Source organism: Oryzias latipes, chromosome 2 (assembly GCF_002234675.1).
Source record: "Oryzias latipes chromosome 2, ASM223467v1".
Lineage (NCBI taxonomy): Eukaryota > Metazoa > Chordata > Actinopteri > Beloniformes > Adrianichthyidae > Oryzias > Oryzias latipes.
In genome coordinates this window covers 14144204-14163403 of record NC_019860.2, presented here as the reverse complement: position 1 = coordinate 14163403, position 19200 = coordinate 14144204, and the positions used below count along the sequence as shown (strand labels likewise).

Genomic DNA, 19200 nt, shown 5'->3' with positions numbered 1-19200 from the left:
GCCTGATTGATAGAATTTAGGAAATGAGACAATATGTGTTTAGGTATCCTGTGGCCATCTTACTTTTTACGTACACACCCCGTTGCATATTGTATTTGTGCATGTTGAGTTTGTGCACCTTACTAACGACTAGAGTGTGGCGTAAGGGTAGACTCATTATCCTAATACTTCATTGTACACTTACCACACGCATGATAACAGTAGATTTAATTTTTCATGACCTCCCTTGAGATATATGAGTCTTAAAGGGGCTGTGCTTCCCTTAACATGTTGCTGCTCCCGTCTACTTCCCTCCACGGAGCTGGACAACCCAACGTCAACGCCCCCATGAAGGGTCATGTGACTAAGGCTTGTTCATTAATTAGCTTCACTAATTGGATTCATTTCAACAATTGTCTCACTCGTTTGCGCCTGCTTGCTCATTTTTGGAAAGCCAAACTTTTGTTGACACAACCAACCAAGGGGGATTTAGATAGGCCAATGGGTCTTGCAACCATGCAGTCAGTCTACCTTTATGCATAGTCACAGTCTTGCCTAAAACTTTGTGGTGTTTAATAACCAAGGAAGTTCATCCCTCTTTAGTACTCCTACACAATATTCTTTGGCTAGGTGTTGCTTCAGGTTGCCTTAAATCCATTCCCTCCCTTATGGTCCTGTCACATGTTTTTTTCCCCTTAATTTTATAAGAACCAAAAGGTTTTATTGTTGCTCCAGGAAAAAAAGTCACAGGGAATTGAATGTCTACAGACTCACACTGCCTCTGTTTCTTTCCTCTTCCGTCCCTTTTTTCTGGTTTTACACACTTTTATTTTCCTTTTTGAACAGCAGTACAAAGGCGGCGACTTCAGCCCGGGCGGAGATGACAAACACGGAGAGTGCCCGGCAGTGGAAGAGCAAGCTTGTGTAGGGCTTTGGCTGAGGATTTAGTGTTAAAATTAGCATGGCTGCTGCTGCTGCATTAGCCTAGATAAGGGGGGAAAAGAGAGAAAATGGGCTAAGGGGTGGAGGTGCAGAGGCAGGCAGAAGAGGAAGAAAGTGGGGTAGAGAAGGCATTCAAGATAATCACTTTTTGCCTTCATGCCTCTTTTGTGTTTTAGTCAGTGGCGTTAAAACACAGCATGGCCCGAGCCAAAATCCAACAGACACAGATTGAATAAGCAGAAACAGGAAACATGTGTCTTTGTCAATAAAGAATTTGGATTTTTACACTTCATCCAAGACCTTTTGTAGACTTTTAAGATATCTTTCTGGAATTTCTTTATATTCATTGTGAAAACATGCCATTTGTTGCAAACAATACTATATAAGAACTGGGCGCCACAGAAAATAGCTTACCTTCGGCTTCAAACGAAATAGAATTAACTCAGCTGCATTGTTTCGTGCAAGAGACGCCACCATGTTGGAGCCAGATGACGTCTGAATGCGTCTGAGTCGTCGTTTCTGTGGCAACCGCTCTCGCCAATCGGGAGTGAGCTTGACAAAATTTGTCAAACGTTAAACGTGAGACCACATATTTTTATTGAGGCTTCTGATTGGTAAGTTTCTAACTTGAATACTTGCACTAGAAAAAAAAAAAAAAAAACAATAATCATAAAAACAGTTAGGATTATCAAAATAAATAGCAGAACAAGAATGGTCTTTCTGGCAAATGGAATGACTGAGAAATAGCTGTTTATTTCTCATTAAAAGACTATGGGATTTTGGCTTCTTGGAGTACTTCCTGTTTGGAGCATAAGGGCCACTCAGTCCAGTTCTCATATACACAGAACAAAAATAGAAAGGCAGCCTCACTTCACAGGTGCGCCATATCATGATGCTGATTGGACAGTGTGACTATTCCACAGGTGTGCCTTAGATTGGCCACAATATAAGGCCACTCTGAAAGGTGCAGTTGTGTTCTATTGGGGGGTCTGTGAACTAAAAACATCTGGTACATTTCTGGTGTTACCATCATTCGCCTCATGCAGCGCAACAGATAGAGTTTGATCAGTTTGTTGAATAGCCTAACCCTAACCCATAATGGCGGTGGGGTAATGGTATGGCCAAGCATATGTTATGGAGTAAGAACTCAAGTGCCTTTTATTGATGGCATTTTGAATACATAGAGATACCTAAAGCCCACTGTTGTGTCGTATATTCAAGAACATCACCTCATGTTGCAGCATGATAATGCACACCCCCATGTTGCAACGATGCGTAAACAATTCTTGGAAGCTGCAGTCCTTGCATGGCCTGCATTCTAACCAGACGATGCTAGGCCAACATCCAGCAACTTTGCCTAGCCGAAGTCCACAATCCAACAGCCTGATCAACTCTATGTGTTGCACAGCAAGAGGCAAATGGTGGTCACACCAGATACAAAAAGCCCGTTTGAGAGTGGCCTTTTATTGTGGTCAGTGTAAGGCACACCTGTGCTATAATCACACGGTCCCAGCATCTTGACATGGCACATCTGAGAGGTGGGATGGATTATCTCACTATCACAGTGTTAGACAGATATGTGAGCAATATTTAAGGGAAATGGTTATTTTGAAGAAAATGTTTCAGATCTTTGAGCTCATCTCATGACAAACGGGAGCGGAAAACAAGTGTTGGTTTATACTTTTGTTCACGACTTTTGTTCACAATCGTCATGGTTTCATAAAGCGGCTGATTTTCAATGTTCAAGCTTCTAACCAACAAAGTCCATAAACGCAGAGTTGATTAAGTGCTGCTAGAAGATACAGTGTCCCTTAACCTGCCGAGGCCTCCTGAATCGCTTCTGTTCTCATGCATAATGCAGGAAAGTTGGCAGTATAAAAGGGTTTTGTGTTACGGCCAGCAAAATGAGAAAGTCACGGGAACTTACTGGGAGCTTAGACTTATTCTGTTGGTGGGGCAGAAATTGGTTATGACTTTCAGGAAATAATAAAACCAACAACTCCCTAACAAGTCTTTCAAGAACTGTCACAGCAGAAATGCTCATTTTTAAACCCTGTGTTGTCTTGCGGATAAAAAAGGACCCACTACCATGTTTAGTTGTAGAAAGAATACCTTAACCCATCCTATATTGATATATTGACACTTTATTTTTGTTCACATGTGGGCTGCACACAGCTAGGATGAAAAGATTGTCTTATAGGTCATTTTTGACCCATTTAGACACACACCAAATCCACCTGAGGCGGCACCCTCAGGTGCCACTTCTTTTATAATTCACTTCCTAGAAAAAAAAAGTAAAAAAGAAAAAAGAATAAACTGTTGACAAAGAAATTCCAGATTGTTGAACGATGTTTTCTCCATTGTAATATAAGTAATTCAGAACTAATAACTTCACATTTATATAGTAGCGATAATAAACCTTTGATGTGTAAAAGAAGACAGTTTGTTTGTTGGGAAAACGTGTGCAATAATGTTCATCTTTTTGCGATGTGTAGCAAAAACGTTTGATAAAAAGGATTCAATTGAGTTGAATTGATAGGTAACAGGTTGTTTAATCAAGCACAACAGAGTTTAGATTTAGAAATCAACAAAGTTACTTTATTTTGGGGCTCCATGAGGTGCACAATATTTGACCCATAAACAGAAGGTTGAGATCGTGCAACGGTTAAAGGAGATTTTTCTGATTTTAGGAGTAAAAAGGTGATAAGATTTTAAAAAGTTATAAATTTATAAAAACAAAAGAAAAGAAAAAGATTGGTCATATATGAATCAAAAATAAAGTCCAGGAGAAAGACATCTTAGACTAGTAAGAAGAAAAAAAAGTCTAAAAAAATCTTTACCACACATTTTCTTTGGTTTTCATAATCCTTTATGAAACACGGTGGTGGTAGGGTAATGGTTTGGAGTTTACGCTCCAGGACTTTTACAAATTATCATACACAATTGAGTTACAAACCTAACACAATAAAAAAATGTCTCATCATTGATGTCCAATGATTACGGCAAACGACCCCTCCCCCTAAGAGAAAAAATCTCCCTGGAATAAAATATTTATTTTTAAACCAATAACAATTAACCATTTGGTTTGCGTGACATCATAAGTGTGACATTCCATATTTGAGTGCTGTTAGGGCGTAAATGCGCACTTCCCATTTGAAGCAAGTTCAAAATAAGGGAACACAAACCAAAGACATCACGGGTGGCCATGGTGCGTAGTTAGAGCGGCCGACCCTCGATTGGAAGATCACAGGTTTGGTTCCCGCCTTGCCCGCCCCATGTGTTGATGAAGTGTCCTTCGGCAAGACACTTAGCCCCACATTTCCCCTGGTGGTCATAGGCTGGTGCCAGCGTTCAGCAGTGGAGCCGACATCAGTATGTGAATGAGTGTGTGCATGACTGTGACTGTAAAGCACTCTGGGCCTTCAAGGAAGCTACTACATGTCATATACCTTTTATAGTGTAATGTAAAAAAATGAATAAAAGGACATATATTCTTTTCTCATTACACTCGTGTCCAAACTGAAGTCATGTGACTACAGCCTGTCACTAAACACAATCTTCTTACACAAGAACAAGAGAGAAAACTTTGAGTGCTGCTCACACAGACTTTGAGTGAAGGCAACAATTCAAACTGCTGATATCAAAGCCAAGAAGACCCATTTAAAATAGCCACCTTAAAGTTCTAGCCTTTATAATAGAAAAAAAGTCTGCAAAAAGTGTCTACATTTATGCTTGGTTTCTTGTTGCTATATTCCAATATTGAATCTAAAGTTCAGATCCTGATGTATTCTTGTTTTGTCCACTTGGGGGCAGTATCACAGCAGGGTTAAAGCTGGCCTCTAAGTGTTGATTTATGCAGAAAACTGATTTTTGATGTCTTTATTTTGCACTCAATGTGAGCAGGAACGTCCTGGTGTTTTCTCTTCATTGACAGACACATAGTCAGGTTTTAAGTTTTGGTTCTTAACTCAGTATTTAATGCTTCTTTTTTTTTTTAATTTCAGCCTGCAAGCTGTCCTGTCATAAGAAATGTGAAGTGAAGGTAAGACATGGAACGTGCTGGATCTTGAGCTTGAGACAACTTTATATACTTTATTTGGAATGTATACATGTGTGTCACTGGCACCCTAAGGGCAATGCTTAAGGGCACAAAAACAGAGTGAGGGCAAACAAAGAATATGTCCGAATTCCAACCCTTATCCTTAACTACTAAAAAACGATATAGTGTGGGACTATCTAGTGCCCTGGATCTTGACAGCAAGTTGGACACCACTTGTTCACCACTTTTTTTATTTTTTTTAATCGGTGAATATGATGTCATCAATTTCATGAAGTTAAGATCTACTTGATATGAGCTTTTTGTGACTATCATTTCTGAATCAACTGTCTTCTGAAGATAAAAAACATTGATGGTTTATCAAAAAAATACATTTAACCCTTGTGCTATCTTAGATGACCCCAGTCTTACATTGACGTGTTCTCTCTACCATGACAAAGGTGGATAAAGGTGGAAAGATTTCATGTAATCCATGGACACCAGTGAGGTTCACAAATCATTGAAGAAAAAAGGTTCAGAGCACTGTCTAGTGGGTCTAGATGACCCAAAATCCCAATGTTAAAGTGCCTAGGATAGCACAAGGGTTACATACATTTTTGGGGCAGAAATTGTTCAGACGCAATGCATTGTGGTCTATATTCGCCAATCTAGTGAGCATTAATGCACACTGGTTTTTTGCAGAGACTTCTGGGAAATTTATAGAGCACTTGATTTTGGAATTGTACATTCAGACAGCACTGCAAAATGGCAAACGCACTATATAGTGGACTGTATGGTGAGTAGGGAAGGAATTCGGACATAGAGTTACTGTGAACACAGTCAATATAATCTGGAAGATTTATCTCTTACTCTGTATGTCTCTTTTTTGGTGCCTTTTGGTTAGTTTGGTGAGCCTTAAATATGACATAAGCAAAAAACAGGCCATTTATAGATGGGGCGCCCTGTAGTGCAGGAAATGCGGTTTTAACATTTTCTGAACTTGGATAACCCCAAGAAAAGCCTTCTCAAAAGTCTCTCAAAGTCTTATTTAGCAAGTTTTAGCCAAACTAAAAGTTGTGTTTGGTAGATTTTTATCCGTATTGGCCACTTTTTTAGGAGCTATGCTGCAACCCCTTTTTTTTTTTTTTTTTTCCTGAATGCTCCACTGACTTTAATCGTTTTTGTTGCCTCGGAAACTACAAGAGAAACCAGAAGTTGATGAAGTCCGCATACTAGAAGGTGTCCGAGCAAAGAGGCTTGCATCGCTCAGCAGAAGCGGTTTTTCTGCCGCATTGCAATATGATGTAATCCAAAGCCGGCTTGATTAATAATTATGTGGCGACTCATCCGTTTGCCTGTTACCGAATCCCGGGACGTTGTGTGTTTTCAGTGCTATTCCAATTCCCAGACGGCTTTCAAAGCAAAGTAATCCAGGGCCCTGCAGGTCACCCTCAAAAAATCTGCGATAGAAGGAAGAAAAGAAGGAAGGGGGGTGCGGGAAAATAGCAAATAAAAAGGAATGAGCGGAGAAACGAATGACAGAGGAAAGGCTGCTTTTAGTGGTTTCAGTTGATGGAGAGAAATGCTTGAACTTCTCTCCTCGTCTTCCTTCTTTAGTTTGATTTGGCGCGATTCGTACCCCCATTCATCTTATCCATTAGAGGTTTTCCCCCCCAAAAAAATTCTCTCAAGTCTGCATAAAAAAATCTCTGAAACCTTCAGTGCGATCAACAAGAGGATTTATGTGGTCCAATCTGCTAAATCTTGATAAATACCACGCTCTCCGGAATTACCCATATAATAAATTCGAAGAGCGTGGAAAGTTTTCCTTTCTTCTCCTAAAAGCAAGACATTTTAATCGAATTTTAAAACTTCTTCATTCTTTTTGTTTTGTGTGTGTGTGTTTGATTGGGGGGGGGGCTAAAAACAGGATCAGTTTGGTTACCTATGATGCGGTACAACTGGATGAAAACAGTAGTACTGGAAGGTTTCTGTGTTTGGCTTGTTTGGGTGATGCTGTGCATCCTTCTGCCAAAACTGTGAGTTTTTATTACTGCAGCTCATCAATGTTTAGTAATCACTTCAGACTGCAGGACGTGGAAAGTTTACAAAAATAAAAAAAGATTCTTTTGGGGTATGTTTACTCCCCACAGAAAAAAAGCTCACTTTTTAAAAACTGTGAATTCAACTTTTTTATTTGTGAATGTTTTTAATTACAGGCTGACAAAAGTAAAGGTTTAGCTATTGAGATAAGCTTACAGTTTTATTCAATTACAATTTACAATTAAAAGAAAGAAATTACACTAAAGTGTTGGGTTATTCGACACAGTTTTAGGGCCACCAAAACAAACAGAAAAAAAGTAAAATTGTGAGATTTAAAGTCGTAAATTTACAAGAAAAAATGGTTTTTGATAACATAACAAATATATGGAAGCTCATTTGTTTTACAATTCATTCATGTTTTATATATTCACGACTTTTTTCTCGTAGATTTACGAGATTTAAAGTTGTAGTTTAACAGTTATGACTTTTTTTTCTCGTAAATGTACAACTTTAAAGTCATAATAAAAATAAAAAAAACATTTGTTCTAGGTCAATCCTTTTAGTCCTTTTGAATTTAGTATCAGTGTCAGCGTTTTTTGCACTACCGTAGCTCTTGAACCGTTTTCAGGAATAACGTAATTTCAGCGGATTCTGAAATCAAAGCCATTTTGCGCTGAAAAGAAAAAACTTTACGGTAGTGATGTGCTTACGCAAACAACGTAAATAAGATGACCATCACGCAGTAAAGCGGCCTTCAATCCATACATAAAGCGGACGTTTATTGGAAGAATCCATTGGAATGACGTTGATTGTGTTAACCGTTAAAGAGTTACTGTAGTTGAGAGAGTGTGCGTTTTTGGATTTTCTTCTGTCGCCGGAGACGGCTCAGGTGTTAAAGGGTTAAAGGAATAATGCTTATTGTAAATAAATATAAATACTCAATATAAGTTAGAGTTAAAATCTTTATTTGAATAAGTTTAAAATAAATCTGAATATAAATAAATCAGGGGTGTCAAAGTCATTTTCACCGAGGGCCACATCAGCATAGTGGCTGTCCTCAAAGGGGCCAGATAAAACTTATACATGTAACTAAATGTAATGAAAGATAAATTTAATTACTCCTTAATGTTAAATAAGTAATTATTTATTTATTTTAACTTTTTAAAGTGAAAATTATAGTTGCATAGAAAACATATGTTTGCTTGTTACTCTAACATAAATCCTTTTAAATTTAATTCTGGTAGGTTAGGTCATATGGACAGTGTTTAAGTCTTAATATAAAGTTGCCCGATCCGATATTTCAAGTCCGATTCCCCCTAAATAGGAATAATTACACACCAATTTATATTTTTTATTTAAGAAATGAAAAACTTTTATTCTCTTGCGGATCACATAAAATGACATGGTTTAACAGTGCCAGATCTTCTTGTTTGGAACAAATGTCACATTACAGTTAAAAGTTTTTGTTTAATTTGTTTTTTCATTTTTATTGTTCATGTTTTTTTTTGTAGTTGGTAAAATGAGTCAATTGCAGTTCAAGGACATAGGCAACAATTTTTTACATTTTTTTTGCATTCTGAACGTGCTAGACACTTTGTGTGACTTTTACACAACTCTTGTACAACAATCGTCAAATCATCCTCCAAAAAAACCCCCAAATAATTGGTCAAATCGGTCTTGGAAAGAAATGATTATTGTTCGGATGTTCTTATACTCCGACATCAGGCCTGCACAACATATCGCAAGACAGCGAAAATTCCAATAAATGGTTACCTTAAATGTGCTAAAACAATCTTACGGCAGCTTGAAGTATTTAACGAATCATATAAATAAATTAATGCATTTGACCAATCAGATGCACCCCTTCATGCTGTTGACCAATCGGATGGAGCTTTTCTTTGTTTGATGTTTGCCTCCTATGCAGACGAAGGTCATTTGGAGTGTAGTTTTAAAACTGTTTCAGTGAAATGGAAATTATGTTGTTGGTTGTTTTACTATTTGTTCATGTACCGCTAGTTATGACGTCATCGCAATATTGATCACTAATATCGCGTATGACGAGTTTTCTTCACACCGTGCAGCCCTATCCGACATCGATGTAATTTCATCGCCTTTTGGCACATTCCGTCAGGGGTCGCCACAGACCACATCCACGTCAGAGATTGGCCGGCTTTTGTGGCACATTTGTAACGCGGTGCCGCGCTCTGTTTCAAGCGAAAAAGAGAGAGAAAATGGTTTTAATTGCACGTATTTTCCAGTTTCAAGTGCAGAGTAATTTTTTTGAGCGCACAACACTCCCTAGGAGGGAGTGTTTCGCTGGAAGTAATGGCACAAAAAATCCCCCGTTCCCCTCCCAATTTGTAAGAGCTCAGAGCATCACAAAAAAGCTCTTTTTCCTACGGCATCTTTTCGTGTGCTCCCGATTCACATTTGAAGAAAGAAATACTCAGCTTTTCTTTCCATTGTTAGAAGAAGAGCATATTAAAAATTTGAAAAAAACGCGGTCTTTGGGAGCTTCTTATGGCCTGAAAACTACTTTAACCTGGTTTTATTAGGATTACCAGGACTGGATTAAACATCTCGATCAAAATAACTTCATTTCTTTATGTGTAGAAAACCTGTACTTCATAAATTAGCTGATTCAAAGCAGAACTGGTAGTCATCAAAAAACATAAAAAAAATTACATGCTTGATTTGGTCAGGTTCCCATGTACAGTAGATCAGGCCTCTACCTCTAACTGGTTTCCCTTTGGCACCGTGACAGTAGAAATATGCAAACAGATCCGCCCAGCAGCATGCCATCAGTCTGCTTGTGCTCATTTGTGTTGCTCTTGCACAGCATCAGTCAGCTCCCTGTTCTATCTCACATTCTTATAAAAAAAAAAAAAAAGAGAGAAAGAAAAAAATAAAAACACGGCCTCATCATTCCTTGTAATTTATTCCTGCCATGTCTTGGAGAAGTCTCCTGGAATGCCGATGCAGCGGTTTGTAGTGTTTGAGGGGCCGGCGGGTTGGAAAATAGAAGTGAGGTCTGGCAGGGGAAGGTACGGGAACGGAGGAATGAAAGGAAGGCGTTGGATGAGAGGAGCGAAAGCATGAAGGGTTTGATTATTTATCATGTAAACAGCAACAGCGAAGGGATTTTTTGCGTTTTAAGCCTGATTCTGGGGATGTTGGGGTTTTTATTTCTTTTAGCGATTTAAAAAAAAGCGGCACGACAACTTCCCAACTCAGCCGCAAGACAAATTTGTTTGTGGAACTTTTAATGAAAGATAGATGCAAGTTTGAATTTGGAATTTGCAATTTGGCAAAGTTTGGGCCCGACATGAAAACATTTAGCTGGACAATTTCCCTTTTCTGAGCATTAGAAACAAAAATGAACAAAAAGGCATATAAAAAAATTAACTATTTATGGGTTCTGTAAAGGATAAAACAGTCCTGAATCTCCCTTTAAGGTATCCTCATGCTTCCTTTGCTCTGAGCTGCAGATCTGTAAGCGAATCTGGGAACCCAGGCACGTACCACTTTTCTATTCTTGGAAGATCTAATAGCTCCTTTGTCGTGCGCAAGGAAATCCAAAGGATATCACCCTTGCGAGGGAATTCAGACAGACCCGTTTCATCTCCCGTAGCCTGCAATCCAAACACGATAAAAGCACATAGGAAACCGAAACTTTTTTTTTTTTTAACAGCAAGTCTGTGCCCCGTCAAACCTCCTGGTAATCGAAAAGCTTTCCCACAGAATACAACCATTTGCTGTCGTAAAATTAGGCGAAATCCACACGCCGCTCAGCCAGACTGGAGCTAAACGGAGCCTCTTCGGCGCTAACTGTGAGGTCAAAGGTTTCTGAGGTTTAGGTTTCTTAACCGTGGCATCCTAACCTTTTAATCCACAGCCTTTCATGTGTGAAAACTGGGAGAAGTATTTAATTAAAACCCTTTGGCAAACGACTGGCTTCTTAAAAGTGCATTACATGAGATCGGGATGTTCATGCAGAGAGGCCAGGAGCACCTAGCGAATGACGCTTCTATGGGTCAGTGGTAGCAACTGTCATCCGTTAAAAGAACTGACAAAACTCCGATTTACCACTTCTTAAAAAGAAGACTCAAGGAGTAAAAAGTGTGAAAATCTGCAATTCTTGAGGAGAATTTTTCTCCTTAAAGGCAGTCTGTCTGCAGGTTATTCTGTAGATATAGGAAGAAAACAATGAGCAAGTATCATGTATATCACACTAAATTTAGGAGGCGTTGTTGACTTCGTAATGATTTTTAATGAAACAAATGCAAATTTGTAGTTCTGTGCACCAATAGAGTCGAGCAACAACACATGAAAAGATGTTTTCTGTTTACTCTGATCATCTTTTGATCTATTTTCAAAGAGTTCCTGGTGGTCTTTTAAATACGATTTTGCTGTTTTTAGCCGAAATCTAAACACGTGTCGTATTCAGGACTTAGTTTCTGCAGGGCGGCGGGAGATCATTGTGGGCGGTACTGTTAGCACAGAGCAACTCCCACCCCCCTTCCCCTCCCTCTTTCTGAGAGCTCTCTGTCCTGCTTGCAAGGAGCTTAGGACCCACCCAGCGTCATATTTACATCACTCTTTTGCTACAGTCACATATGCAACAAAAAAATCTGCAGACGTCTCCCCATCGTGTGTCCAATGAGATTGTGGGGTTGGCTTGCATTGGTTATTTTTCTAGACGTGCCCCTGGCTTTATCCGCGATTTGCCTCAAAAATCATACAATCAGACTCACGCCTTATACAGCAGGGAAAATAAGTATTGAACACGTCAACATTTCTCTCAAAAAACACATTTCTAATCGAGCTATTGACACGAAATTTTCACCAGATGTCGGCATCAACCCAAGTAATGCACACATAGAAAGAAATCCAAACATTTATGTCCATAAATGAAGTTATGTGTAATAAAGTGAAATGGCACAGGGAATAAGTATTGAACACATGAAGAAAAGGAGGGGTAAAAAGGTCTGGCAAGCCAAGAAAGCAGCTGGAGTTTGTCAGTATTCAGAAGGTTAACCTGCCCCCTATTAGTAATATCAGCTGGTATAGTCCTGATTGATGCCTTTTAAAAAGGTTTCTCACCAAAGGTGTTAGACAAGAAGCGTTGCATGATGGGTGTTGCAAAACACACTGAAGGCATTGGTTACAGGCGCATTTCTAAACTTCTGAAAGTCCCAGTGAGTACCATTGGGGCCAACATCCGGAAGTGGAAAGAACACGGCATTACCATAAACCTGCCACGGCCAGGTGCTCCTCGCAAGATTTCAGACAGAGGAGTCAGAACAATCATCAGAGGGTTTCTCCAACAGCCCAGGACCACTCGTGGAGAGCTTCAGAAAGACCTGGAATCAGCAGGTACCATTGTTTCAAAGAAAACAATAAGTAATGCACTCAACTGCCATGGCCTCCATGCACGCACACCATGCAAGACTCCATTTTTGAAGAAGAAGCATGTTGAAGCTCGTTTGGAGTTTGCGACACAACATTTGGATAAACCCATGACATTCTGGGAGAAGATACTCTGGTCAGATGAGACCAAAATTGAACTCTTCGGATGTCATAAGACACAACATGTTTGGAGGAAAAATGGCACCGCACATCACCCCCAAAACACCATACCAACAGTCAAGTTTGGAGGTGGAAGCATCATGGCGTGGGGCGGTTTTTTCAGCATGTGGTACTGGTAGACTTCATATCATTGAAGGAATAATGACTGGAGAAAAGTATCGAGACATTCTTGATCAGAATCTGCTGTCATCTGCCAGGCTGCTGAAGATGAAAAGAGGGTGCCAAGTACACAGCCAAGGTAACACTCAACTGGTTGAAGAAAAAGAAAATAAAGCTGCTAGAATGGCCCAGTCAATCACCAGACTTGAATCCAATTGAAAATCTTTGGAAAGAACTGAAGATCCGGGTTCACAGAAGAGACCCCCTGAACCTTGAAGATTTGAAGGCAGTTTGTGTGGATGAATGGGCCAAAATCCCACCTGAGCAATGTATTCGACTGGTTTCTCCATGCAGGAGGCGTCTTGAGGCTGTAATCACCAACAACGGTTTTTGCACTAAGTATTAAATAAATTTCAGTAAGCGTGTTCAATACTTATTCCCTGTGCCATTTCACTTTATTACACATAACTTCATTTATGGACATTAATGTTTGGATTTCTATCTATGTGTGCATTACTTGGTTTGATGCCGACATCTGGTGAAAATTTCATGTCAATAGCTCGATTAGAAATTTTTTGAGAGAAATGTTGACGTGTTCAATACTTATTTTCCCCGCTGTAGATCTCATGCTTTCTTCCACTTTTGGCACCAGTGAACTGGCTTGGTTGGTCAAAAATAATAAATGTGCTTGGATTTCTGGTAGTTTATGGCTCTAAACGTCCCAGGTGTTCACCTGAGAGGTGTTCAGTAGCTTAGACATAAGGATAGGGATAGGTACTGAAAATTGGTGTCAAATCGGTACCAACTTAAACGGTACTACCGTTACTATAAAAAAATGCAAATTTTGGAGGTTTGTATCAGACATGGTATGTAATATTTGAATTGACTCTCTGTTTATGTGCTCTGCCGCTATTTTACGGCCATTGTGCAACCTAACGTTACCCGTGCTACAGAAATGGCGAGCAGTATCGGAGCCATCCAATCGTACAGTTTTGAGCCTGATGCCAGCACAGATGAGGAAAATCAGGCGGAGCAGGGAGCCTGTGGCCCGCCCAGTGTATTTTCTACATAACAAAAATGTTTTTTTTCAAATGCATTTCTTTTCGTCTGCTCCAGATTCACGATTTGAATGACAAAATACTTAATATTCCTTATATACATCCTCCATCATGAAAAAAAATGACACAAGAACACGTTAAAAACACCAAAAACAAGATTTTCATCAGAAATGGAAAAATTTGTCATGTTGTTTTTATATTTTTGAAACACCAGTTCAAGTCTATTTTAGGCACCGGAATGTTTCAGAAGTACTGGGTCAGCATCAGATGCATCCAAACTGTATCCATCCATATTATAGGATTGCATAAAGTTTATTTAGGCATGTCGTACCGCTGTTAGCGTAGAACAGCGTATGACATTTCAAGAACAACAGGTGCACTTTTTGCCTCAAACCCCTTTTTTTAGCCCCCCCATGAGGCTTTCATAGGTGTATTGTCTACAAATTTTTATCTTTCTATCATTTTATTTGCTCTATCTCCCCAAAAAGGTAAAAAGCAAATGCAAGGTTAAGGAGTGCTCAAGAATGTTTGGCATGGAAAAAGAAAAGCACCCGTCCACGTCCGAGTGAAAAACCTGAGGGAGGCATTCTCACGCGCACACTCTCCAGCGTGAGGCCAAGCCTCCTCATTCCTCAGCAGTCCGTAACAGAAGCAAGTCTGTTTCCCCAGAGCAGAAACGTCACATCAAAGAGCCATCACGGCGGGTTTCCATGGCAACACCCTTCAGCAGGCATAGATGCAGCACAGGAGTTGGGATATAGTGTTGGCAGAAAAATGGCTAAGACCGTCTAATAACCGAGTGCTAGCGGATGACTGATGTCCCAATTTCCCTCAGTTCTCATCTGGAGGTCAAGAGCTGGGTTTATCCCAAAAAACTCAAACCCCCACGGGCGGTGGACAAATATTTTTCTCCAAATGTGTCCTAGCTGTGAAAGTTGGAGGTAGTCTTTGTATAGTTTTGATCTTGCTAAGTAGGTAACCATAGCATAAAGAAATGATGACAATATAGAGACTTTATCTTGTAATTTACACAACAGCATAAAGTGGTCTGGAGCTCTACCACAGTTCACCTTTCGTGCATTTTTTAGGGCAATTTTGCGTGCTATTAAAACAAATGTATCAATTTTTCTTCAGGGCTATCTTTTGCATCCTGATTGGCTGTAGACCATTGTCAATCAATCTCTTCCGTGACGTGTGTCCTGTACATAATGCGTTCAGCTTGCCACTTTTACAAAACATGTTTTCCAGATTTTCAAACTTATGTCATATATAAGGTGCACTAACCCAGACAGTAATTGATGAGGCCGTGAGTAGGACTTTGTGCGTTCACAGTAACTGTAGAACTTATTTGTAACATGCTACACGTTACCCACATTAGTGTGTTAACAAAAACTTTAACTCCCAACTTTGTTTGCAAGACATAAAAACACTTACTGATACCGCTAAAACAAACATTACCGTGACTATTTCTTGTTCATAACCCATGACAAAACAGTCGAACATCCGACTCCATATACATATAAGACACTATAGATCAGTGTTTTTATGATATGGTCAGGTGTGCTGTGGGAATTTATCCATTTTCACTGATCTATAAAGGTTTACCATCTCCAGGATATCAGCTCTGTATTCATCTATGCAGTCCCTAATAAAACACTGAATAGTTAGGAATGTGAAAGATCGTAAAATACTTTTTTCTTTCTGTTTATTTAATTCTATTAAAGACACTTTGAAAAGAATGGTGGTACCTTAATTTAGCCACACTTTCAGCCTTGTTTTTGGAAAAGTCACTCAGTTCTAACAAAAATAGCAGCTAAAGCTCATCTTTAGCGGTGTAGCTACCCGCTGGATCCGGTGTCAGAACATGGAACAAGTGGACAAAATATTAAAGCTAAGAGACGCAAACTTAATGTCCGGAATTTTAAATAAAAAGGTGTTTTAGATTGAAAATTACTTAGAGAAAAGTCCTATAGGCATTTTTTAGTTGGTGGTAGTATCATCATACGGGCCTGTTTTGGTGGATTGAAGCCAGGACATCTTGAAATGAAATGGTTTTCATCCCAAACAGCAAATTTTCTAGAACAAACTCTTGAAAAAGTGTTTTCCTGTGAAATTAGCTCGTCACAGACAAATATGACACAAGATCAGAAGTTCTTCTGCCTGCCCTGCCCACTCTCCCTCTCAATATCCACGCCAGGCTTGTGTCAACAGCTACAGAGAGGGCTGAGAGGGAAAAAGGAGGGAGGAGAAAAAGAAAATAGACAGACCGAGCAGTGGGAGGAATAAAGACAGATACGGTTACCGTCTGCCCCCGAATGTCTTTTGCTCTCTCATTTGAGCACCGGAATCATAAGGAGCCCCAAGCCACTCTCTTGGCCTTATATAGCATGTTTGGAAATTTCTTGGCAGCTGTCAGGAGGATCTGGAGCCAGCATTTTTAAAAGAGAGCTTCCTGGTCCGGTCCACAGGCTGTGCAGACATGCACACATGTACACAGAATCAAGCTCAGAAGCTCTCTGGCATGCGTTCGGGAATACTGTTGTTGTTTTGAGTGAGAAGAGGGCGGGGAAGGTTATCAGTGTTTGGAGCAACTTTTCTTGTCAGGGAAGTGTGAAGACAGGGACAATGCAGAGGTAAAAAGGAAGAAAACAGCAGAGGAGTGAGGGGAAAAAGTCGCCCTGATGTACAGGTAAGAACAGATTCTTAACACAGTGAATGGAAGAAAACAGCCTGTATTGGTTGTTCATTGTCAAGTCAATATGTTCTCTTTTGGGGTTTTTTGAACTGAAAAAGATTTTGATTTTGGGAGGTTCTTTCTGCCTTACCCTGGATGGTCAGAGTGTCTGCTTTCCTGCCAAACGCTCATGAGAAAGTGGCTCCCATGGGAGTAAGAAAGGGAGAGTTCATTTAAGTTTCTGCTCGAGCCTTTCATGACCCGCCGAGTGGTGATTTGTGGTGGTGAGACAGTGGGAACAACTGGTCAACACAGCAGGCAAACACGTGTTTTCTCTCTTAGTAGAAACCTTACAAGAAGTATGGTTGAGCAGCTGGAGGAGGAGACGATTTAATGTTTCTTTGCCTTGCCTTAACTTTTTCCCACGCTTCTCCTCAACTGTAGTCAAGAAGAGGGTAAAGACGATTGGGAAAACTAGAGTGTGTGGTCAGTCCATTGGCCACCTCTGAGTGTTATGTGAGCAACTGGGATCACGGAGGGTGGCATTCAATAAAAGCTGACCCATTTCTGTCAATAAGTGACAGACTGGCGATTTGGGAAAAGTTATGGGAGTGAGCACAGCTCCTCTCCCCTTTTGAGATGTTAGCGGTCAGTTGAATAGAAGCCATGACGCAACCACTCTTGATTAAACCGGAACTCTGTCTCTATGGAGTAATGAGGAAAACAACCTTCTGCACTGTAGCAAATCGGAAGTTTCTGTTCAACCGCCAAAAGGAAAACCAAAGATTTCCCGAATCAGATGCGTTTTGGTCTAAAACCTCCACCAAATGTTGACCTAACCTTTGGTAAAATCCAATCTTCATGCTTGAAACTGTAAGGCGGGTTTTCAGATTTTCAAGGTTTGCAACCCGGATCCAACGTGAACCACAATCACACATCTGATACTCATCATTTCCTGGTCCAGCACAATCACTTGACGAGCTACCAAGGGGGGTTGGGGTTGAGCCGGCCAAGCCAAATCTCATTCCCTGTGGCATGACCACAGTCAAATAGCTTTGGCCTCTTTGGTGTTCGCTTTATGAAGCTCCTCTTTACCTCAAACCAAACTCCGGCATGTTGGGTTTTGAGAGGAAATGTTGACCATGCCTTTGTTGGACGCAAATCTGAAACTGCGACTGGGATCTGCCGCAATGGATGTGTCTGGAAACGACCTGGTGTATTTTATGGCGGACTTTGTCTGAAGCATTTAGAGGAGAAGTAACCACTCGTTCTTGTCAGTTAATGATTCTTTCAGAGTTGTAAAGAGTTATATTCGTAGTGGTTGTTCGATAGATTTAAAGCTTTGACCGTATAAGAAAACTGGACTGAGTGACCCCTCCCCTGCAATGTTGTAAATAGGAAGTACCCGCTGGCTCCAGGATGCTAAAATCCCACAGACCTCTATTGAGAAATAAACAGCTATTGGTCAGTCATTATATTTGTCAGAATAACTATTCCTGCTCCGCAATATATTTTTAAAAACGTTTTTGCTTATACAAAATCTTTTTTAGGTTTTTCCTTTCTTCTTTGCAGGTGCCTTAATACAAGTATGTGGTGTCATGTTGAATGTTTGAAACGTTTGACAGATTCTCTCAAACCTGTTTTCAGTGAAACGGGTGTGGCGCATGTACTCAAAGTTGGAGGAGGCTTGGTGCGAAACGTCTAAGCGGTGCAAATCTGACAAATATGGCCGGGCACAAATGGCTACTATTGATTTTGCATTTCAAATGGTTGGCACTTCTTCTTCTTTTTCGTTCTTAAAAAAGAACACTGTCGATACTTCCGGCAACCTGAACAGACGCATTCCTCACTGCTCTGCTATCTCAACACTTTAATCCTGCTAAAACACTCCAGTTTCCCCCAAAACCCCAGAAGTTAAAGGGGTTTGAGAACACAAAAGGAATGCAGAGGGGTAACAAATCAACACCGGATACCAACAACCAGTCAAAGCTGACGAACTTTCAAATTCGGAGCAGATCCCAAAGAGCTAACGAGGCTGACAACATGGCTGAACAAGGTAAAGGAGAACGGAACCCGGAGCTGGAGAGATCCAAAGCTGATGAGATCCTGGCTGCCATTGGAGCTATGAAAGATGAGTTCACAACTCGTTTTGATGGAATGGGGCACGCAATAGGAGACATAAAAAAAGAAATGAGTGAGTTTACTGAACGAATGTCGCAAGTGGATTAGCCCACGTGCAGAAGATGATGTTGCTAGCATACAGGCTAAAGTGAGCGCACTGGAATCCAAACAAAGAGTTATGGAAGACAAACTCCTGGACTTGGAATCCAGATCCTGACTGAAAAATCTGAGGCTGGTCAGGCTGCCGGAGGGGACCGAGGGAGATGACCCGTGCACATTCCCGGAGAAGTGGATCCCGGAGGCATTAAATATGCAGGCGTGAGATACAACGGTGAACATTGAGCGAGCACACCGGGTCGGACCGGCGAGGGAACCTGGGGCACCACCGAGAACATTAATAATGAAGTTCCCCGACTACAGGGAGAAGCAAGCGGTCGTGTTGGCAGCAAAAACCTGCAAAGACATTCAACAAAAAGGAAAACAGGTGCGATATTCTCCGGATTTAGCCACGGGACTTCACCAGCTGAGGAAGCAGTTTGACCCGGTGAGCCGGGGGCGGCGCAGCCGGGGCATTCGGCATGGGCTGATTCATCCTCCAAAACTGCTGGTAACCTACAAAGATCGCACCCACACCTTCAAAACTTCAGCTGAAGCACAGA

At 40.6% G+C, this 19200-nt stretch overlaps 1 protein-coding gene across 7 annotated transcripts in view; it reads left to right on the top strand.

Annotated features, from left to right (window-relative positions):
* Positions 1 to 19200, top strand: part of LOC101164874 (tensin) — a 119976-nt gene that overhangs the window by 29815 nt on the left and 70961 nt on the right. For 6 of the 7 annotated variants that reach the window (XR_002875058.1, XM_023964926.1, XM_023964935.1 and 3 more), the window contains one exon: positions 4926 to 4963. Coding sequence is in view for 5 of the 7 variants with exons in the window: in XM_023964926.1 (XP_023820694.1) it covers positions 4926 to 4963 (38 nt within the window). In the remaining 2 variants the exon portion in view is untranslated. Of the gene's footprint in view, positions 1 to 4925; positions 4964 to 16076; positions 16436 to 19200 lie in introns of those variants that run through there. The other variant, XM_023964939.1, reaches the window with a different exon arrangement.